The 25,099-nt window shown below is 36.5% G+C and overlaps 1 protein-coding gene across 1 annotated transcript; it reads right to left on the bottom strand.

Annotated features, from left to right (window-relative positions):
- Positions 1–497: 497 nt before the first annotated feature.
- On the bottom strand, positions 498–24,790 carry cryl1 (crystallin, lambda 1). Its single transcript, XM_042002693.1, has 9 exons — positions 24,659–24,790; positions 23,679–23,786; positions 21,635–21,761; positions 20,288–20,449; positions 18,260–18,355; positions 17,318–17,416; positions 7,580–7,688; positions 3,204–3,310; positions 498–1,713 (listed from the first exon to the last, which is right to left on the bottom strand). Exons 1-9 carry the CDS (start codon positions 24,697–24,699, stop codon positions 1,609–1,611), a joined length of 954 nt encoding a protein of 317 aa, XP_041858627.1. The 5' UTR covers positions 24,700–24,790; the 3' UTR covers positions 498–1,608.
- Positions 24,791–25,099: the final 309 nt, after the last annotated feature.

Here is a 25,099-nt window from a genome sequence, read left to right as displayed (position 1 = left end):
AAAAGATATAGAAAAATAAATATAAATACACAATAAAAGGTGGTGCAGTGGTCAGTGTAAACAACATATGTGCAAATTCATGATGCGTTCAGAATGCTGTTTTCACTTCCAAGATGGACAAGTGCAAGCTACATGCTTTTATCAAACATTGTTCCTACCTTTCATGCTGTATTGAAGAATCTTGTATAAATTCATGTGTTGATTAATGGACTCAAAAAACATAATTATAATGGTTTTGAATGTGCCAACACTAAGTGGTAGAAGATTTTGCTCTTGTTTTGGAAGCACTGGAATAGGTGTCTATAAAGATTGTTAAATATTTCTTATGAAGTGTGTTTTCATTGTTATTTTTTTTTTCATTATTGTTGATATGAACCGATGTGTCTGAAATAAAGAATAAAGTAAAAGAAATTCTTCTTAAATGAAATTCCTTTAACTTCATATGGAATTTTAATGACATTTTTCCAATAATATCATGTTTAACATAAAACAGGAGGTCAAAATTGTATCTCCACATGAGTTTTTCTTTCCTATTACCATTTTATGTACCTCTACAAATTCTAGATGGACATTCTTGCTCAGTCTAGCTTCATATATTAAAAACCTGACATTAACGTATCATTGATATATATTTCCCCAGTCATTCATTAATTAAGCTTAAAATGGCTAACCTGAAAAAAACAAACGTAAAGGCAATTGGAGACTAGTTTTTAAACTTTGTAATTGTCCAGTCATCCCAAAGTAATATAAAATTAATTCTCCATTTGTAATTTCTGGTGCCTCCCTCACATGAGGTGTACTGTATGGACAGTGTGTTAGGCGTCTTTGCATACACTCTACATGTATTCACTTAAGGAAGCTTTATTATCAATACCTCTTATATTTGCTGTAATGTTGGAGGTAATGCTATGATTTATCAGCTGATACAGACATGATGGTCACTCTGGTTAGACATCTCCATGAAATGAAATCTTCCACACAAGCTGAGCAGAAACACAGCAGAAAGCATGAACTCAATTGAAACTCGTGATGTTCTCAGGCCTTGTTTTCTGCCTTGTAACCATCTCGTAGCACATTTATTCATTTTTTTTGGTGAAGTAGACGTAGAGCCATCTAATACTACAGAACTCCATACAAATACATACTATGGAACTTCATAATTCAGTGTGTAAAGACTAGACTCCAAACAGCCTTTTAATCCATTAATTAAAGTGAACATGAGAACAAATGTAAATCATTTCAGTTTTTATTGATCAAAACATTGTTTTACATTTTTGTATTTATTTTGTTGACATTGTGTGTCACAAACATAATTTTCACCACAAAAAAGATTCTGTAGATTTGCAAAAAGCAATATTTGAACAATAATCTCTGATTCTTATTGTGAACTCTAACTGTGTATTTACAGTTTTGGTGGAAAACAGAGGGCATGAATGTTCACAAAGGTTCAGATTATTTATTTATTTTTTGTATCTAAATTTTGTGTTGGTAGAAAAATCAGCTATAATGATCATTCATAATAACTCATAATAATTAGTAAGATTAGGTTTTTACAGATTTCTGTTTTCAGTCGGCATTCAGTCAGCCTTGTTCCGGTTTCTAAGGACCTCAGTGGTCTTTCTTCAGCTTGGCCAGATGCATGAGGAGCTGGTCTCTCCTCTCCTTCCTGGCCGACAGATGCTGTTGGTCACTGGGAATCAGCTTGCACATCTCCTGCAAGGAGGGAAAGAAACTCATGAGAGCAAAGAAAGTGACGTCTTTTGGCTGATGTGGCAGCCATGTTGGATTTTCTCATGTACTGGACAACAATGAACGATTAACTTTTATATGGTACAGAGAGCCCATTGCTTGTTGAGGATCCCAACACTTATTTTAGCACCAGGGACTCTGGCTGGCTGGAAGGCCTTCTGAGTGGTGGGTTGTGATGAGTGGATTATGTGAACCTTGGTGGAGCCTCCTCTTGGTGAAGTTTAGTCTTTGCATATAAACAGAATAAGTTGATAGCGTTTTCTTTTACTTTTTTTATATAAATTACTAAATTTTTAAAATTAGGATACATATGATTTTCAGCAAAGAGCATTAAAGACACTCAAAAACTTTCTTGTAACAGCCATGCCTAGCACAGTGCTACTTCTTAAGGTGATGCATTTCTTTATGGATGGATGTACATCCTTATTTCAGAAACTTAAGCTCTGCGTAAAATGCAAACAAAAACAGAATGTGAGTCTAATAAATCAATATTTTATTCACAATAGAAGACACTAACTAATAGCCACTAACAGACCCTAATGCCATCAAAGATGCAGACTTTTAACTGTGTGCGGATAAGTTGGATGGCCTCTCTGCTCTTTAGTCCAGAGGACACAATATCCATGACTTTATGCAGGTTCTTTATAAGATCGATTACTTTTCCAGCCTTTTATTATTGCCCTCCCTACCTTTTGGAGATGAGTTGCTACCATGAAATTCAAGAAGAGCTTGCAATCCACTGCAATTTGTTGTTATGTCCCAACTATTTTGGATTTCATTTTTGGAAAATATTTTGGAAACTGTCTCTGGAAACTCAATATTCATACAGAATATTTCTTTGGAATGTAATGTACACATGGAGCATAACTGTGAACATACAGCACAACCTGTTTGCTAGTTGTTCCACTTTCTGACATGAAATATGAGCTCCCTAAAACCCAGAGCTTAAAATGTGAATCTATTCAATGCCAACCCTGGGCTGTAAAAACAAAGGAAGGATTTCACACACATATCAGAATTTGGACATTGCATTGAGCCTGAATGGAATACCAGAATACTCTGAACACATACAAAGAAGGTGTGTGGAACTGAAGTGTTACTGTCTGGTGCAACTGCAGAGACAGCCGGGTTATAAAGTCTAAAAGCACTGGAAACAAGATCAGCTTCCCTTGTCCTCTAAACTTGTTTAACTCAAACTATTTATTGCTGTGTCCTTACATACTGACCTTCTGCGACTAATATTTTAACAGCCTGTGAGAGCATGTGACTGTGAAATATCTGCAGAGCTGTGTGGCACAGAAGTAATGAGGAACTCTTGACTTTCAGTCAAGCAGAACTAAAGACGCCATCATCCAGTTAAAGTAATCACATATTAGGGCCAATATAAAGTTAAATGTAGTGGATTATTTGACCTGATTAAATAAACAAATGATTGTTAATGTCAGTCAAGTTACCTTAATGATGTTTTTGGCCCCTTCACCAAAGAAGTCAGGTACAGGTCCAAAGGAAGTCAGGACCCTCCTTATGCCCTCCCCATATCGCTTCATATAGTCTTCCAAACCTGTGCATGGGGACAGCAGGTCATTGTACAACATTATAATTTCCCTTCAGGGAATAATAAAATATTTTCCATTTAATTTAAAATCCACTTGACAGAACCAAACACTGACAAAGCAAACTGATGTTCTAGTGAAGGAAAATAGTTTCATTCTGTTTAGGACAGAATATCTCAGTTTGATAATGTCTTCAAACAAATATGTAATCTTTTTAACAACATTAGGGATTCAAGCTTCTTGTGTGAGGATGTATAACTGCAATTTAAGACGGGTGCATGCTTCTCTGGGCTGCATGTATGATCCCAGGTATGACACATGGAATCACTTTTCTTAGAAGCTGTTCGCACAAATGTTAAATTATGTAAAAAAATATTACTTACAAATATAAAAGTGGACATTCTATCAATTATCAAAGGGTTAGAGACAATGTTTCTGATAAGACCATAAGAAATGAGTTGAAGTACCTGGAATGTCAAGAAAAAGCCAAACTCAAACCATCATGAACTCCTAAACAGAAGTAAACAAGGTTGCAGTGGACTAAAGACAAACAGTCGTGGACCTTAAATAATTGGATTAAAGTAATATTCAGCGATAGGTTTACTTTTTAACTTTGGTTGGTGAAGGTTTGATGAAACATGTAAAGATGAATTTCTGAAGGGATCAAACAAATTTCTAAAAAGCCAGATCAACTCAATGGCATGCCAGGCTAACAGTCTGGATTTCAATCTTAGTTAAATGTATGGTGGGAATTTAAAAAGAAAAAAAAAGAAAACAAATCTGGGAAATCAACAGCTTTGTCCTGCCGCTGAGCGCAAAGGAGGCTGAGGACTAGTGAGCATCAGGGCCACTCTCCAAGATGAAACATCCAAGCTCCACGAATACATCAGGAATAGTGTACAGAAATATCTGTGCAGAATATGGATGGGAGACCCATAGGTCACAATGGGAAACATCTCCCACGGTGGTGGAGAATGAGAGGGCTAAGATCCTGTGGGACATCTAGATACAGACCGACAAAATGATGGTGGCCAACTAACCAGACATTGTGATCATGGATAAGCAGCAAAGGAAAGCTGCTGTGATTGAGGTAGCCATCCTCAACGTTGGAAAAAGGAACACAAGAAACTGGAGAAACACCAAGGACTCAAGGAAGAGCTGGAGAAAGTCTGGAAGGTGAAGGCAACAGTAGTAGCAGTGGTCATTGGAGCACTGGGGGCCATGTCCCCCACGCTTGAGAAGTGGCTCCAAGAGATACCAGGAGCAACATTAGACATCTCCATCCAGAAGAGTGCAGTCCTAGAAACAGCTAAGATACTGCGTACGATCCTCAAGCTCCCAGTACTCCGGTAGAGGACCCGAGCTTGAGAAGAGCCACCCACACCACCCTGGGGAAATGGGGGGAGGGTGAGGGAAGAGTATATAGATATACATATAAATTTTTATTATAAGAGATTTTTTTTCTCTGTTGCTAATGTGACAATGATTAGTTCAAACCATTTTATTTCATCATGTTTAAAGCCTAAAGACCCTTCTCTGTTGTGCCCGGTGGTGGAACAACCTATCAAACTCCGTCCGATCCGCAGAAGGATCCACTTTTAAAAGCAAGCTAAAGACTCAGTTGTTTAAGGAGCATTTCCGCACTTAGCTTAACTCTTCTACTCAACAGAATGAGTTAGAAAGATTTATCCAGCTCTTTGGCTCAACCAAGTACTTAATAAGCTGTGTGCAATTATGCTCAACAAAGAAACATGCCAGTAGCTCTGAGAGCTTCTCTTTTCTGAGAATTCAGTGTTAAATACTGCATAAATAACTTACTACTCTCTTTTCAGAGTATTTTCTTCTTTTTGCTTAACTTTCAGAGATTCATTGGTGTCATTCCCTCATTTATTATTCTTTAATGATTCATTTGTGATGGAGGGAGCAAATAATTTGCCTTACTCAATGATTTAAGCGCTGCCCAAACAAGATGTTAAAGATTAATAAACAGATTTCTGCTTTTCCTTCACCTTATTGAATTTGCTCAGCTGAAAAAAACTATTAATGAATGACATAGAACAAATGACACATTTTGCTTTACTAACCTTTTCTAGGGAGTTGAATAGATTTAGTAAAACTCTTTTTTAAACTCTACATCTGCAATATGACAACAGAACATATAGGCAGTCTAAACTAACCATCCCACAGAGTTTCAGGATGAAATAAATAATTTTACTGGTTAGTCTGAATCTTAAAAGTTTCAGCTAACAATCCGTCAGGCAACGCAAGCTCTGTAGTCACAATGATTGGGCAAAAAGTTCATAAAGGGGGCCAGTGGTACAGTATGTTGACATTCCTGTGATAAGAAATGCAGCAGGTGAAGACTGGATGTTTGAAGCATTACAAAATCACAGTAGAAAACTCCGGAAAAACTCAAAAGAATGTGTCCAAACTGCTTCACGCAAGCTCTTTAACTCATACAGGTCAGAGGGGCTCCATTTAAAATCTTCCTGTCACACTGAAATGAAGTTTCACACCAGATTTAAAAGTGTGACACTTTATTTAAGCACACATCTGAAAAATGGAAAGAAAGAATAAAATGAAAGCTTTTCGTGTTTTCATTTACTCTCCTTCTTTCTGTAAAGGCTTGTTCCCAAAATGTAACAAAAGTGTTGCAAGACAGCTTTGAGTCGTATCACCGTGTCCTCGAGCTGAACTTCGAGTGTTTGCATCAAGCTCAGTGAGGTGGACTAAATGTGACACGGCAGTGTGATAACTACCATTTACCTTCAACCAAACATCTAATCTGGATGCTATTTCAAGCAGTTTGCTTTGTTTTTAATAAAAGGATGATGCTATTATTGGCTTTTGCCTTGCATGTACACATAGTTTTCCAGTAGATTGTAAAGGGAGAGATCACTAACAGCTTCCTGGGACATTTCATCATATGAAAATTCAAAATGTTAATTCTGTATTCCCCTTTAATTTCTTTGAAATGTTATTACACATCAGTTAACGTGAGTTTTATCTGAAGGAACAAAATATTACTGTTTCTATCTTGTAAAACAGCTAAACAGATATGAATGTAATCAAGCATGGATCAGAACCTAAATCAGCATCTCATTTAATAAGTTGTGTCATAGTTTTTTATCCACCCATTAAACGTGTTGCTTGCTTCTTTGTCGAGAACCTTAGCTGTAATCAGATCAAACAGTGGTTACAATATTTTTCATTTGTCACCCAGTTGCAAAGAAAGTGTCACAAAATCTCCACAGAAACTCCTTCTCTGTCCTTGGATCAGTATCTTCTTCTCGCCATGTTGCTAGCTCTGGTAAAAGTCAGATTGCTGCTGGAGAAGTGGGTCAAACTAGGGGATGCATTTTAAAATGTTTCTTAGAATGTTCAGTTCAGAACCTCCTCTGTTTTCAGTGGATTATTCCTTTAAAGGGACAATGTTCTTCTGTGCAGGTAAATAGTTTACAAAAGCATTCAGAAAGAGCAGGAAGAGAGACAGAGAGGCTGAGTACTCAAGTATCTGATTGGAGTGATCTAAGGACTTGAAATCAGAACAAGAGTAGTCTTAGCAATCTTCTGAGAACTTGATCATAGTACTGTTTCCTGAGAAAAAAACAGAAACAAAAAAAAAAAAGGTCCATTACTGTAACTACAGGTAGAGTTGGCACCTGGTTTGAAGGCCGGGATGAGGGCTGTGTGAGTTTTGGATTACTGGTGTGAGGGAGAGCATTCAGCTACCCATCAAAAGACTGCTTTGTTAAGTCGGAGAGTACTCTGTGTGTGTGTATGTGTGTGTGGGTGTGTACACAGTCAGGGTTACCCTCTGGGTTTCACACTCCCCTTTGATATTTTCCATCTCCCTGAGGTTTCATTCTCACTATGACACACAGCAGCATTACAGTATAGTATAGTACATGTATCTGAGCTATGTCTCTGGAGTTATCACACTACTTTATTTATTTTTCTTACCAGTGAATTATGAAGCTTTCTGTGCTCATCTATTGCATCAACAGTTGTGTTACAGTAATGTACAACAACAGAAAACACTGATGTAACAGAGATTGTTGACTCGGGCTTGAATTAGACAAGTGTATACAACGCTCTTTAAGTTCATCTAACACTTAAAATAGATGGAATCTCTTAACTTTTCAAGGCTATAAACACATGCCATTTCTTCTTTCCATTAATTTCCTCTTTTGGCCTCACAAATTAAGTAAGAATTTGTTATTATGGGTATATTATCAGCTGACTGTATGTGTGAGTATAAACAGGGAAAGCATTACCTTCAGGTGCATTGAGGTGCATTGTTTCCATGGGACCTATAAAAGCATAACGCATTCCCAGTCCCTCTGACATCACCAGGTCGATGTCCTTCACTGAGATAACACCATCCTGATGGAGTGAGACAGAAAAAAGGAATGCATTTAACTGATTTACAGAAATCTCTTTTTATTCTCTTTAGATCAGCCAGTAAACCTGCAGTGTGGTTTCTGTCACTTACTCTCAAAAGTAACTCAGTTCAGGGTATGATAGTAATGATGCCATTAAGAAAACTGTAGATCAGATTTAAATCTGAAGATGTAACAACATTTTCAATGCCAGTTCAACAAAGGCATGACTTTTTATCTCTATCATTCCCTTTGATCCCATCAGACTACTTCCATCATATAGAGTTTCCCTTATCAGGCAACTCTGTGTCCTCGGGATTATGGTCAAGGGAGGGGAGAGCTGAGGATGGAGAGATAGAAGGAAGGAGAGATAAAGGGAGTAGTTCATGTGTCTTTTGGGTTTGAGATGCCTGTTGGCCAACCACAGAGGAAAGAGATACAGAGAGCAGGGTAAGCAAGAGGAGAGGGACAGAGTCGGCTTTGTTTGACTCCTGCATCCAACAACGAGGCTGTTATCTGAGCAAAGCGGATTGGTGGGTGGGGTCTTTTCTCCACTGTAATCACTGGGGGTAACGAGGTGCTTTCTCAGCCGCTCTGCTTTCCAACGCTGGCCCCGACTCAGGGATCATTTTCTGGTTTGTGTGTGTATTTAGAGGGGTGAAGGAGGGTCCTGTTATGTAAGTAGGATCACAAGGCCCCTGTCTGACCACAGGCCTTGATGTTCAGCATTGAACGTCTAGTCCTGTTTGATGCTTTGACCTGTTACTGTTTCTACCGTTTCCATTTAAGGTTTAGGTAGGGAGGATATGCAGAAAATACTTTGTATCTCAACAGATTCTGTAAAACACCCTAATGAAAGCCCTGCACTAAAAGCTGCACGGTAACTTGTGATTGTGACTGATAACGGAGTGATGACTGTGTAGTTAGAGATATTAAAGGAACAATGCTCACAAAATGAACAGATCTTTTAGTTGAATGTTGTGATGCAAAAAATTAATTGAATATCTGAGATTCTGTACTTGTCACACCAGACCAAACAATCCCGCTAACAGAGAGCTACAAACTTGCTCCTAAAGTGAAAAAAAATCATGTTAAATCTGTATTCAAGTCTTTTTGGGATCTCTTGTAAACTCATTTCCTACAAAATGTCGATGATAATTGGGTGAATGTCATGCTTCATCAGAGGAGGTATGTCTATAAAACAGTAAAGTCACAGCCAGCTCACATGTAGTAACATTTAAACAAACAGGAATGAACTCTGAAAGTTGTTGACATCTCTGAAGTACAACCAGGAAGAAGAAGCACTGATGCATCCACCACAAACACTTACAGTTATTGCTCTGGAAGATTAACCACCACATTTATACACTGGCAGTGATTTCCCAGACTTCTAACTTGGTAGATGACTGGAAACTCTCCAGAGAGAAATCCAGAGTGAATGTGGTGGACATGTGTGTTCTTATATGCGGCCCTTTGAGAACATCCCTGGAAAATTTCAGAACTACAGTATAAAAATAGTTCATGATGCCTCAAATTGTCCCAGCACACGTACATTAATAGACCTTAAAAATATATGTAAATTGCATTATGTCATTTTTTGTGCTGCATACACATGCATCTCTCCACTGTGATATGTTAAAATTAGGGGTGGGAATTTAATGTGTTAATTAGGAATAATTAATTAAATTAACTAAGTGACTAGCAACAAATTTAGAGCCTTTTTCTGGTGGTATTGGAGACTTTTCGAGACTGGCATGACAGCACGCAAAGTTTACTCTGCTCAATGAGCAGAGTGTGCTGAGTCAGGCCCCTCTCCTGTCTAAAAGCACTCAACAGCCTCGGTCCTTGCTCAGTCCCAGCTTCCAGCTCCAGAGCAGGAGATGTTCACCTCTGCTCCATGACTAGACTCAAAGCTGCTGGCTGATCCCACCCTGGCTTACTGTCAGATATGAATGCCTAGTGATAAAGAGTATGAACAAAAACCTTTAAAAAGTTAAAAGTACCCTATTTTAACGTGTTGTAGACTGTTAATTAAAGAACAGCTGGTGCTGCTAGTCAAAGTACTTAAAATGACCCTTTAACTTTAGGTTTGTTCATTTTTAGCCAATTAATTAGATAAATTTTTTAAATTGAGTCCCACCCATAGCTTAAATATTTTCAATGAAAAAGGACTGTAGTTTTCTCCCTTATAAACATTGTTAGCAGTGTGTCTCATAGCTGCTGTGATTTCATTTAAATCAACTGATTTATTGTCAGAAATTTGTGACTGAGCCAACACAACTCATAATTTTGTATAATGTATTTTAATTGTGTGTTTTTACAGTATTGCCAATGACAGGTTTGACATGTGTTCAGTTATTTGTAACATGAACACTTTGACACATACCAGGATTTTTGTGGCTGTAATGGATGTAAGGTCTTGTTTTTAGGTCTTGCTTACAACTGATAATTTTCCCTTCTTAGAGCAGTTCTAAGGTTATGTGTCAGTGTTTTATTTTTATTTTGATTGTGAACACTGTGTTTTACTCAGCTAGAGTGTCTTCAAGAGCAAAGTTTCACACTTTAACACAGATGTGGCATTTTTGTCAGCTAGGACCTAAGAGTGCCCACAGAGTTAATTTCCCTAAACAGAAGTCCCACAATGCAGAGATCCATGCACAATAAGGAATGTCATGTAGATATGAGCCTGAGCTTCCACAGCCCTGTGTGAAATCACAAATATCACATGTTGGCTGCATGGATGCTGTATTACAGTCAATCACGAGGCAGACGTTAAGCCTACTGCTTGAATTTTTATGTTGTAATTCTCAGAAGTAAAGCGTTATTCCCAGTATCTGTTCTACTGGGTGGTAGTGACTAACCAAACAAGCGTAGTACACTTGACTTATTAGTCAACCGAGAAGCTACTCTTCAAACAGTCAATGACTTCTTAAAAAGTCAAAACCGTGACAACCACAAGATCTTTGCTGCAACTTAAATGAAAGTACCTTCCAAAAGTACAAGTATATCTGAAAACTAGAAGCACTCTGAGAATGCAGACCTCCACCAAGAGATTTTAACTTTTCTTCTTTTCGTTTACCAATGATTGTAGGAATTATTTTTGAGTTACAAGCTCTAATAGCAAAAGTAAAGATCCAGGCGATGATCAGATTACTCCAAAATCTAATAACTTGTTTTTCATTCCATTTCTGAGATTTCCAGAAAACTTTATCAAAATTAGTCCATAACTTTTTGAGTTATGTTGCTAACAGACAGACAGACATACAGACAAACAGACAGACAAACTGACTGACTAACACTATCAAAAAACAAACTCCGCCTTGGCGGAGGTAATAATTACACAATATATTTGTGAAAGCTGCTTTAATCTTTGTTTATGAGCTGTCTTTTAAAGCCTAATAGTAATTGTTTTATGTATCTCACAAAGCAATTCACCCAACTAAGCAGGTGTAAACAGATGTACTTCTTTTGTACTGTTATTCTGCGAAAGCTTACTTAAAGACAATCAGAAATCATAAAAAAATAGACCTCCATGTCAGATTTTAATTGATCTTTCAAAGCAACAAAAAGAAAGTTTCTCATGAAACGAGACAGTCCAAATGGCAAAATACTCCAAATTAAGGGTAAGTGCAGTACAGGAGGGACTCACTCTGAGTCAAATGACTGGGGCACATGACCATTCACATTAAAACTTTAACTCAAACCATCACGTGTACGTTCATCATCATATAGATAAAATCATGAGAACGTATGCGTAGCCTTCACCGCCAAGCACAGGGAAAGATCACTGATGGTTTAGGGGTATTTTTCTGCAGGCAAAGTTGATGATTCTGAACCAACATAAATACTACTCCATCTTGTAATGTCATGCTCTGCTTTCAAAAACTTCTTTCAGAGGTTCTAATTTTGTCATAAAGCAAGGCAATGACCCCCAAGCACACATCTCAGCTGTACAAAAACTGCCTGCAGAAGAAAGAGAGGGATTGTGAGCCATCAGTCATGTCACGACCATGTCAGTCTGAGCTCAACCCTGTACAACTTGTTTAGGACAAGCTTGAAAAATGCAGCAAACAAATGCACAGTTGGCCTGGGAATTACTTGATGCTAGAAAACAGGAAACTGCAGCAAACTACCTTAAAAACACACTCAGCAATGTTGAGATAAAATATGCTCTTGAACATTTTTGGTTCTGTAAGTGTCATGTTTTTGTTTTTTGTTGTAACACTTTGTAGTACTGTTTCATGTGTACTCTAGGAAGAGTAGCTACCATCTTAGTGGCAGCTAATAGGGACAGAAGAACTATGATAGCACCCAAAACGTGTCAAAATTAAAAAAATTCAACAAAGGGGGAAGAATGTGAATATTATAAGTAGGATGGAATTAAGATCCTTCCAGTAGGTTTTTCTATTGGAATATTAATAATATTTTCCTTGTCTTGTATAATTTTTATAGGAATTTTTCTCTTCACACACATAATAAGAAATTAATTAAGTTTCATTTTACATGCAGCACATGTTTAATGTAACTTTAAACCAGATTAGGCAATAGGAAAAATAGTTAAGTTGGTTTCCTTCCTTTGTCTGTGCTTATTTATGCTTCATTCACATCTGTGAACACACCACACCAGCTGAAGCATAAATCATAGAAGTCTTTTCATCATTCCTATTTTTACAAGTACTTTGACATTAACAACACTGCTCTGACTCCAGTACTGTTATTAACCTTAGAGAATGCATGTCATTTAGGTGCAAACACAATTTTATGTTCTGATTAGATAATGCAGTGGACCAACCTGTTCTTACAGTTTGTGCACATTCTTCTAATTAGTAACACTCAAAATATCAGTCTTCATCATTACATTGTAGTCGGTGTTGCTTCCACAAACCTTCCAGTCCAAAAAACTCTTATATGAAATTCAGTGGACCTTAGTGTTCTTTAATTGCTTTCCTCCTTTTCCGTTAAGAAAATTCACTTCATAATACCACACCTTCTAAGCTTCAACATTCACAGATTTATTTAAATAGTTTTTCTTTATATACATATATATATATATATATATATATATATATATATATATATATATATATATATATATGTATATAAAGACTGAGCTGAAAGGTTTTCTAGAAACTTTTAAAAAGTCAAAGAAAGATCCTAAATGCCTGGAGTTTCTAAGATGTAGCTTATGTTCAATATGTCATTGCAAACCTAAGCAGCAGGATCTTAACATGATGTGATCTTTATCTCACTAATGGGCATAATGAATGGTGAGAAAGTAATAATGAAAGCAGAATAACTAGAAGCACTCAGAGGGCGCAGACCTCTACCAAGCCATAGGGTCAATCACCTGAGAAAAACCCCAAAAGGCCCAATGGCTCACACAGTTAACACCCTGGAAACATACCCTTAGACACCAAGATGGAGTAAATGGCTATAATAGTCTTGAAATTGTTAGAGAAATTAATTTTTTTAATGGCTGCAATCTGAGTTAGCTGTTAGCATATTAAACATCTACCATGACGTCATCTTGTTTTGTTTTTTGTTGTTTTTTGGCCAATGATTCTGGGCATTATCTGTTGAGTTAGAAGCTGCAATAGCAAATTTATCCCTTTCTCCCCATAGCAAAAATTCCTAAAAAAATTCCTGGATCCAGGCGGTGATGTCTGGTGATGTATGCAATAAGGAACAAATGAAATAATATGTTCCTTATTATATTTCTCTCATTTCCTGAACATTTTTTTTAATCAAAATCTGTCCATAACTTTTTGAGTTATGTTGCTAACAGACAGACAGCCAGACAGACAAACACTGCTGAAAACATAACCTCCGCCTTGGTGGAGGTAACAACAAACAAGTGCAGGCTTGTCCATCTTCAGAATGAGGGTATGAATGCATGTGATGGACCAATCCTACTTCTGTACAGTAGGGAAAATCCTCCATCATCAATTCATCATTCATTAGTTTTGTCAAGATTCTTTCTGAGTGTAAAAAAAAAAAAAAAAAAGTCAAGTCACTTGAGAAAGAAGAGATGTTTTTCTGATGTCAACAGTCCAGTTGTGTTGCTCCACAATTTTACAGATACAATCAGATTAACAAAGCACTTCCTTTTTATTGTTTTCAGTGTGCGGGTTGTGTGCAATACAATTAGTTTGTTGACATGCGACTAGAAAAACAATTAACTATTGTGTTTTTCTGGCCAAAACAGGGCTTTTGAAATGCAAGCAAACCTGTTAGTCTGAGGGAAATAAATACAAAATGGAAACTCTGAAACCTGAATGAACAGTCTTAGGCGGTGCTCAAATACTTCCTGTATGTATGCTCAACTAGACTCAAATGGGCCTTGGTCCTCTAAAGTTTAATGTCTTTGTATATTTTTGTAAAATCAGTAGAGCACAAGTGAATATCATTACAGCTGGGTTCTCAAAAACCGATACCGGTATGACAACCTCCTACAGAGAAAGATTGAAGCAGCAGAATTTCTTGAACGTTTGGAGGAGTTGTCATTAATTTAGTTACACGTGTCTTTAAAAAGGTATGATTCTGTTGTCCATTTGACACAGTTAACTTCTGAGTACTTACAGTAACATCAGGAACAAGGACACAGCGTGCTGATTTAACTATGACTGGACACTATTTTCTTACACAGTTCCAACAAATAAAGGATAAACAAACTAGTATTGACAGACTGTCAACTCAGCGATGAGAGATGGGACCTGTTGTAGTATACTACAACAGGTCTGAGTTAACCAACACAGCACTTGATTTACTCCACAGTGAGCTACCCATCAGAAACACCTCTGTTAGTCTGGCTGCAGAAACGGACAATACCAAGACCCTTTCAGACCACGAGTAGATCCTCGAACTCTTGTTTTGTTTTGTTTTGAGAACAGATCTCCTTACTTAAACTGGCTCAACTTAACCATCCATTCATCTGATACACCCAATGCAAGGGCACAGGAAGCTGGAGCCTATCCGGCCTGTCCAGGGCTAATAGGTGAATGACAGGGGGCACCTTGGACAGGTTGCCAGTCCAGACAAACATCCACTCATGCTCACACTCATTCCAGGGGAGAATTTAGACACGTAAATGAACTTAACAGGCATGTTTTAGACTTTGGGGGAAGCTGGACCTGGAGAGGACCTTGAACCAGGAACCTTCTTTCTGACCGGAAAAGTCGACAGCCGAGGCTTCAACCAAGAACATTCTTGCTGTAAGGCGACAGCTCAAACCATTTATGTGAAGTTCCTCAATTTAATTACATATTTCAAGTCTGTCTGTGGTGCATTCTTCTACTTGAACAATTTGTTCAATCCCAGGTGTAACTTTGTGATGTCTTTTTTAAAATCCATTTTCTATACCGCTTACTATAATTCAGAGTAACAGGGGACCTGGAGCCTATCCCAGAAGTTACTAGGTGAGAGACAGGGTAGACCCTATACAGGTCGGCAGCCCATTGCAGGGCTAACACATATAATTTAGTTAGGTTAACCAATTAACCTAATATGCATATCATTGTACTGTGTGAGGAAGCCAGAGTACTTGACATCTGAAATTTTTCACTCATTAAAATGTACCTGATTGAAAAACCCTGTATCATTATTTTTTTTAAGAATAAAGTGGAGTAATTTATGTCAGACATATGCATATAATTTCATTTTTTCTTTTTTTGAATAGACAGCAAAAGTAAAATATAAAAGCAGTGACAGAAGGCCTGATCTAATGTAAAGTCCTCCTCTGGATACACTACACAACAGTTATATTAGAAGAATTTACCTGTGGTTAGTAACCCCTGCAACAGATGAAAACTATCTCTTGCCAATCTATTCCTGTTTTTGCCTTACATCCATTATATAGTGGTGAAAATATGATGCTAGCCTGAAAGTTTTTTTTCCCAACACACATCTGATAGATGGAAGAAATTCTTTACAACGTAAAGTTAGTCATCATCTTTAGTTTATCCCCAGACCTGCAAGAGAACTAAGTTTTCATCTTCCCTCACAAAGGTGGTTCACCTCTTATAAACTTTATCAATATTTAGATTTTTTTAAGTTTTTGGAGGTTTGTAGGGGTAGGGGAGTTTATTACTATTATTATTTTTATGAAAAATAATGAGAGAAGCATGTAGAAATATAGACACAATGAAATCTGTGTCTGAACAGAAATTGTTCAAACTCTAGAAGCAAACAAAACATGGAGGTAGGACAGATTCAGTTTAGGTAACACCGAACATTTCTGGATGACATTCCATCGGTTGTTATTACTGTCGTTCTCAATATCATTTGAACCATTTTCTCCATGAGTGATAACATAATGAAGCCTGTCATGGCTAAGTTAGGCTCATTTACTCTCATTCTGTTCCATATTGGAGGGGAACACAGATTGTAGCAGGGGCAAGCTGATATGGGTCTGCTCTTTTCTGCTTCCATTAAGAAACCATCAGCTGCACAGCTCAGCCATATAAAACCTCAATGAGACTGAGGAGCTTTTGTCCACAAATAACAACACGCATGCTCACATTAAAGCAAATTTCTGTGCCTTTCTGTATATAAAACTACAACATATTAAAGGCTACTTTAATGGTAACAGTACATGTGTTTTTCTGAGTTACTTTGGAAAATGTTTATGTTCACGTAATTTTAACTGTAATTAAATAATTATAAATGAATAAAAACAGCATCAAAGGTAATTTTAATTGCTGTGATTCCAGGGTAATTAAGTATATTAATTCTTTTGTTATAGTTAATTTTATGTTAATGGGCTGTAAAAATAAGTCTTCTGGTGAAATCCAGATTTATTAGCGTTTGATGCAAATAAACATTTAATTTGACATCTCATTCATGTTCATGATCTTATTTGTGATAAAGGGAAGAATGCCAACTCTCACTTTTATTGATGAATAATTTAATCTTGACATTGGTTTAAGTCAAAGTGAAGCAAATTCAGAAATGTATATAAAGACAAGACAGCCCACTCCTAACACTGGAACAAAAATATGCCCACTACAGTGCATTAGCCTCCGGCAAGTAACTAGCGATTACCTAGTTACCATCTACGATTTGTGCTGCCTGCTTTAATTGCAGACAACTGAATTAATTTTAATAAGACTGAAACTAAAATGTGGCGCCAAAGACCTGGCAATGTACAACAGAGGCAGAATCACACTGCAGTGGTGCTGCACACCCACTCTGAGAACCAAAGTTTCATTTCAACAGTAAGTTGCAACACCAACCACATTTTTCAGTGTTTGCACACAGCCCTTCAGTTTCTTATGGCATTTTCAGGTATATACCTATTTAAATTAGGGAGAACATCAATGTATGGAGAATCAGAGGGGGTCTTTGAAAAACAATATAGCATTTTCATGAGAAATAATTTATTGTGAAATAAAAATATAGATTGCTAAATATAATATCAAATTCAATAATTAAAACATACAATAAAAAACCCATTTGTAAAGTGTTTTGTAATTGTACATTTTAATTGAAATATTAAAAAGGAACTGGAAATTGAAATATTAAGTCATTATCAAACACTGTGATTTGTAAATGTATTTTCAAATGCAAACTTGAAAAAAACAAACAAACAAAAAAACTCACAGGCTGTTGAAGAAAACAGCATCACTTGGCACTGACCTGGACTAGTCTCCATGACTCTGCAATTATAGCAGCCTGGACTCTGTTGAGGGCAAAGCCATCAATCTCTTTTTTCAGGCAGACAGGTGCCTGGCCAACCTGGACCAAGAGAAATCAGAAATCAAGCATGGCAAAAATCTCCAAAGAAGATACAAGCCTTGGTATATGATATTTATATATATATATATATATATATATATATATATATATATATATATATATATATATATATATATATATATATACATATACATATTTTTTTTTCTCCCAGTCTCATAATATTCAACAAGATTTGCTAAGTAAAGTCACTTTAATCTATATAACCAATTGTTTGAGTCAAAAAATTTTTATTTTTCATTATAGGTCATTTATTAATTAAGAATAAGCATGACTAATAGTATTAAAATAAGTAGCAGAGAGAACGTAAACTAGAGCTGCTACAGAATAGCCAGTAAAACTAATAAAAACAAATATAAAACTTGAAAGAATTTTTAAAAAAAAGCCAGAAAGAAAGAATAAAACATTATAAGTAATGAGCTGTTAAAGTACAGAATGGGAGTAAATGGAGTTGAATAAGATTTTAAATGAGCAGTAAGGTAAATTTAATTAGCGGAGAATCTGGGAGTGTGGGAGGAACAGGGCTGTGTCAGTACATCCCTGAAGTTGCTGCTTTTTGTTTTTTCTCATGTGATGAAATTCAGCCACTGAGACGTTCCTGGAAAATTCATCACTCACAGTGAATCATTTGCTATCATTTGTCTAAAGTCAGCCTCGGCACGACTTTACAGGTCTGGTCTTGATAACGGTTGAGAAACATCAAAACAACTTGCAGAGTTTGGCTTTGTTGTGGATGTAGCATAATCTGCTAAGCTGGTGTACTTTGCTATTATCCTACATGTTCTGACACAACTGAGCCCCAGATGTTTAATCTCAAGTCTTTACCTTGGTCATTAGAGCATGGCTGGTGTCCATAACAGTTGCCGATGTCTCTGGGTGAGGTACCAGCTCTACCAGTTTAACATAGTAGGGTGGGTTTACCTGGGGAGCATATGACAAGTTCATGGAATTCAGTGTTTACGTCACTAAAACAAAGAAAGGGATTATCCCCACTAGTTAAACTTGTTTGCCATTTGGGTTATGTTTTTTTGTTTAATGTTGTACATGACTTCTCCATACTTAGATGCATTTATATCAAATAAAAGCTTAATGAGGGATTGGGTAAATAATTTATATCTTTGGCTTATCTAAGCAGAGACAGTGGAATCTTTAATGACTTACAAACAAATGTTGTAACATTACTTAAAAACTATTAAACTGAGTTTTAGGAAACTTTTTAGGAACTATTTTGTGATTATATTAATGCTAAATTTGGACTTATCCACATCAATCCAGAGTAAGAAGAAGACAGCAGAAAAAGAAAATGAAGAATCAATTTTCACATCATAAATGCTCCAGGCTATTACCCGCTGTATTCAGATATCAGCACATTCATAGATTTCCAGCCCTCTCTAGTCTGTATCAAAATTTACAAACATTTGCATTTTTATGTGCAGAACCTCTTAAATAATAGTTATTGTAGCAGAGAAGAGGAGAAAGGCAAAAGAAGAATATGGGGATACGTCTATAGTGATGGCGACATGAAAGTGTGGTATTACAATGTAGACTGGGTTTGACTGCAAATTCTGATAAGATTATCCCACACAGTGGGAACGAGAGTGAGCTGCCAGTTGTCTTGCAGACAAGTAAAACCAATTAATCTCAACACTGTTTGTGTGCGAGTTGTTGCACACAAACAACAACATTAAATTAGTGCAACATTAAATTAGGTAATCCTGTTTATTTGTGAAGATAAACTGAGCTGTGAACACTCTTGCAGCCCTGAGAAAAGCCCTCTTATTTTAAATTAGCGTGTGCATCTTAGTATTCATCTGATCAATACTGATCAGAGCCAGATTGAGATAAATATATCTGAATCCTAAGGAGTTTGAGATTGCATTCATGTTTGGCAAATCCACATAAAACAGTTAAAACAAATTTGCAGCAAAATTTAAGGGATCTTCTTTTGCTCATGCACCACCTCAACATGAGGGTTTATGAAATTCTTGATGATGTTTTGTGGAATATTACAGCCAGGCAACAAATTGCCTTAAAAATATATCTTTGCTTTAGTGTTTGTACTAAAAGAGAAACAAAAAAATATTTAAAAAAAAAATATACCAGAGAGATTTTTGCTTGAGTAAGCCAGACATTGTTAAATCTGGACTTTTATTTGTGGGTCTGTTACAGACTGAATTTGGTCTGTTCAGATGGGAGTTTAAGAAAAACAAAACAGCCTTACAGGGCTGCAAGGTTTAAACAAAACTGCACAATGGGCTAAATTTAAAATCAGAAATAGAATGAGCTTAATAGATCTTTAAATTAACAAGACAAAACAAATTATTCAGTTTATCATGGAAAAACACAGTAAGCACTAAAGCAGCTAGCCTGTGTTGCTAGTGTTAATCATTGAATTTATGCTAGCAATCTAAAAGGATGGCTCTAAGATTTTCCAAGTTTGGATCATTTAGAAAAGAAAATCACAGGTGATTAAATGTGAGTTTAACCACTATGAATAATACCATTAGTAGAGACAGAAATATAAAAACATAGGAAAAAATAAAAATAATGTTTAGAGACAAACAATGGAACATTTGAATAATTGAATTGAATTTTTTTATTATTAATGAGGCTCCAAACAAAAAAGATTATAAGAGAAACCTAAGCATGTACCTGTCTTCTCTAAGCTGTTAATCTCTAACTTGACCTCATTGTTCTTTGGATGTAATCATGCTGAATTTCTTTTTAGTGAGTGTTGTGTTTGTGGATGGAGACAGAAGTAAATGTGTGACTTAGTGGTCAGTTGGCTCCCTTTCAGCTGTTTGTTTTTAAATCCCAGTAAAATCCCTCTCACAGCTCTGAGGCAGCACTAACCGGATGAGAGACGAGGCAGCGACTCGGGATCTGTACTTTAGAGAAGACGCTGCTCGGCACCAAACAGGAAGTGGAGCTGCTCAGAATGATGTCTTTACCCACATGACGCTCTATTTCTTGAAAGACGCTCTGCTTGACATCAAGCTGCTCAAATACAGCCTCCTGTAACATAAAAACCAAACAAACACAGAAATTTCACTGAGAGAATGGTATCATTGTCATTAAATCGTTTTACTGTTACATAGTCAAGAACCATTATCTATCTTTCCTTTGGGTTTAAATACAGTTATATAATTTTTCTATGCCATCATCTTTAAAAGGTACAGACTGTAAGAATGTCTGACATCTAGTGGTAAAGATGGGCTTAGAAATGACTTCAAATGCCAAGCACAGTAGTGAATTACAGTGGCTGTCAGTGGACAAAATTCTTCTAGACATAAAAATGTTTTCATCTGCGAGCGGATCCAGTGGCCTCAGGAGCAGCGATGACCGCGCTACAGGTAACTACTTCAAAATTGTGTACATGTGTACTGTTTTCTTCCATGTGCCCTTTAAGGCGTTATCCTAAACGATGGCCTAGCACCCATCAAACAAGCCCAGTACTGCAGTTTTAAATCTCAGAGAGTTTTCATTTCCCACATGAAGTTGTGTGTCCATTTTTAAACACCTTACAAATATGGCAGCTGCCATGTATGTGGACCCACAGCTAGTAGATAAAAATTAGTCATTCTACAATATTAAAAAACCCTGAGGCAAAAACAGTTATGTGTATATATGTAAAGATAAATTAACTTTTAAATTGACAACATTTTAAATATACAATATTGGATCTTAAATATTTTCCTCCAACTAGTTAATATCATGTGACATCCTCGACTCTGTTGTTGTGGAAGTAAAAACCTCAGATCGCAGTGCTTTCTTGCATTCTTATTTTATGTTTCTTGTCAATAATGATATTGAGTACTGGGGGCAGTGGTTATTTCTCTTTGTGAGGACACAAAGGGAAAGATCTCACACTCAGCCATTTGAGCACACATTCGCTAAAAAGTGGAGCAAGCAAGTGAAATAGGTGATAGAATTTTCTCATTTTTGGGCCTCATTCACAGGCTATGAGGACACATATGATGGTTAGAAAACTTTTAGAAAGTGAATTTTGCATAATATGGGACCTTTAAGTCCTTTTTAGTTTGTGATAGATGGGCAAAAGCTTGACAGAATCAAGAGACCTGTAAATCTGGAGACCATCAATTGCTTAATGAAACTTCCATCTAACTGAATTCGGCATTAGGGGGTGGGGCACAAATGGACATGTAAAATGTTTGTGCTGCTGGTGGTCCACTGTGCTACCTGGACAAAGAAGCTTCCCTCCAGTGCCTGAGCCAAATCTTCGTAACTGCTGAGCAAGGCAAGCTGCTGTGCAGCGGTCAGCTCCCCCCTTAGCATGCAGGCTTCCTCTAGCTCCTCCAGCTGCTTCCTGCATAGAGCAGAAGATGTTTGTTTGATTTAGGGATTTAGTTTAGGTTGGCAAATTGTGGGCAATTGTGCAACATGTTTTGTGTGTGTTATTAGTTGTTTAGTTAACAGGTAGCCTATATATCAGGACACTGAAAATATGTTTACATCATGAGGCTCTTTCACATGAGACTACTGTTCAAAATTATCCCAATTCAGTCTGACATGATGAAAACATTGGAAACAATATCCTCCTCAGGAACACTGTATTTGTTCTCCACCTATAACACCCTGTTCAATAATATAATGTTTTACATACATTAATTCCTTTTCTACCAATGCTAAAGTTGCAGATAATGATGACATATATCTGTCAGAGAAGTTCAAGTCATTAATTTCATAATGCAGGATGTTTCATGGACTCATGGACCTTTGCTTCAAGATATTTTTCTTTAAAGCCTCACATTTCAGTAATAGTTCTGTTACTTAAAGTCACCTTCTGTACATATACCTTCCTATAGAGCTACTTTATATATATATATAGAGCCGGTTCTGTGCTTGGAGTAACTCTGGAGCCGCTGGAGTTGATCATCAAAAAAAGAATTCTGTACAAGCTGACGAGGATAATGGAAGATCCTTCACACCCTCTACACAACGCCGTGACGAAACAACAGAGTGTGTTCAGTGGGAGGCTTGTTCAAGTCCGATGCAAGACAGAGAGATACAGAAGATCCATCCTTCCAGCAGCTATCAGGCTGAAGAACAAAGCCCTTAATTAATTAATGTGATTGTTTTACTTTACTAAAAAAAAAAAAAAAAAAAAAAAAAAATTACTACTACTACAATATTGAATTTCCCTTTGGGATTAATAAAGTATTTTTCATTTCATTTCATTATATTGCACAGTGTGGTAGCAGAGATTTAGAGGATACCAAATCAGTTAAGTCATTTACAAACAACATTTGACACATTTGCACTACACCATGAGTTAGATTGGGAACAGAGCTTGTTTAGAGGATATTACACACAGTGACACTGACAGGACAATACATTGACACCCCCTACTGTTCATATACCAACATAAGATTTCAAAAGTCTATGATTGTGGCATAAAAACCTAAGGAAGCAGCTGCAGATTTTGCAAAAAAAAACAAAAAAACAAAACAAAACAAAAAAAAAAACAAAAAACAAGTAGTTAGATTATTGAGATCCTGGTTTGAGTTTGTGTGTTAGTAGTTTTAGAGCTTGTTTTCCTGACAGCATTTTCAACATTCATTTCAGTAAAAGCTCTTTGTCATTCTACAGTAATGTTTAACTACTGATGTCTGGACTGTGAAGCTGCTTTTAAGCCTGAGCATGTGTTTATTCATCAGGTCATATAGCAGGTGAGTCATCTGGTCATCATGAAGGTCATGAGTGTCTTCTCTAATCATTAGATGGAGCAACAAGTTATATTTCGAACAATTATTTTTCTTTTTTTTTGCAAGGAAACCTGTCCTTATGTGTTGTTAATGGTTTGCAAGCACACTGATTTGACCCATGAAAAATTTAGACATTATTATCTAATTTACTTTTCAAAGTTTAAAATAAAATCTTTGACAATAGATGTGTATTTTTCCATTTTGTAACTTTGTGAACTAGTTTTTTATTCTTGTTCTTTTTAGGCACTACAAGAAAGAAACACTGTTTTGACTAAGAGGGCGTTATAACTCTACTTCTAGCTATTAAAGGAAAATGACAACATTTTACAGCATGTAATAGTCAGCTGACTTACATAAGTAACTTTAAACAGCATAGTTGTCGACATTTGAAGTTATCACTCATAACTCTAATAAATCTGCATAGCCCAACTGGATCAAAGACACATTTAATGGCAGTATATTATAAACTATTGCATTAAATTAAGATTACCCTGCACGATTAGTGTAGCATGACTCACCTGATCTCTGTCATGGCCTTTGCAGCCTGTCCTGGTTGGTTGTCATAGATTTTTACACGGTAGCCTCCACTGGCAAACACCATGGCCCAGGAGCGGCCAATTAGCCCACTGAAAACAGGGATAAAATCATAGACAGAGAAAGAGAAGTATGGTAAATCAAACTCAGAAATTCCAACCATCCATGCAGGTGTGAGCTGTACTAGGTTTCAAAGTTCAAGCTCATCTGTTTAATTTAGTTTCCTAAAAAAAATGAGAGCATCAAGCTTAAAAAAACTGTCATCTTGCTCATTGCCAAAACCTGTTGATGCCACATTCCTTCTTCAGTCAACCTGACATGTTTGTATTAATTTCTTTACAGACTATAACATTAACAAATTCTGTAATGGAGATTTTGCATTTGTGGGTTCAATGTGATTTTGCAAAGCAGATTATGAACACAAAGGATACTCCAACAACTTATAGAGATGAGTGAGTGAATGTGTGGGTTAGTGTTTACTTTTCTTTAAGAGGTCACTTCAGTGGACTACCAAATTCCAAATAATGAACAGGGTACCAAAAACAAGTTAAAATGTAAGCCCACTCTAAGCAGGCTAAAAGGACATAGCCAGTGAGCCAGCAAAACCAACATCATTGTTCTTAAAGTGGGTCGTGCCTGAACAGAAACCATGAATAAAATAAGACATATTTAAATAATAATAATAATAAAAATAAACAAATAAATAAACAAATCTAGCTGCAGAGATAAAATACACCAGGAAGCAGCAGTAGATGGATATGAAATACAAATGCAATCAGAATAGTCCTTATGTTGTGAAATACAGCATTTAACTATAAATACACTCACTTCACTAGAAGTGCATGCACATTTATCCACAAAAACCAAACATTGCAACTGCTCAGATCAGGTTCATGAACACAGAGTTTGTTCTAAATACAGCCTGCAACCAAGGCTTTACACAGTGAAACGTCTTTTTGCTCACCTGCCGATCACGGTAATAGTCTTTGACTCAGAGGTGCTCATTGTTTGTTATAAGATTGTACTTTACACTGAATTAGCTATGTTTTTATCAAAACTCTCGCACCGCCCCTTTAGAGTCACGCTGACAGTGAGGTACGGCAACACAGAAGGACAAAACAGTTTCAAAGAGTCTTGCGAGTACATGTATTTTCCCTGAGAAGAAAACTGAACACACATTAATAACTCGGTGTTTTCATTTTATTTATTTCTTTGTTTATTTGTTTTATTGCTATTTTTAAAAGAATATTATACTTCAAAACTAAATGGAAACAAACCTGAACCCAAAACGAAAAAGAGTGAGTTGTAGCTTACCTTTGTATCCTAGCAACCTTTGACCAATCATGTTAGTAATGGATAATGAGTGACTTTTAAGTAACCAATCAAAAGTTCAGAAAGGGAAACG

The sequence above is a fragment of the Melanotaenia boesemani genome, chromosome 12 (genome assembly GCF_017639745.1).
Source record: "Melanotaenia boesemani isolate fMelBoe1 chromosome 12, fMelBoe1.pri, whole genome shotgun sequence".
Lineage (NCBI taxonomy): Eukaryota > Metazoa > Chordata > Actinopteri > Atheriniformes > Melanotaeniidae > Melanotaenia > Melanotaenia boesemani.
Note: the sequence above shows the minus strand (reverse complement) of the source record. Positions and strands in the feature narration are given on the sequence as shown.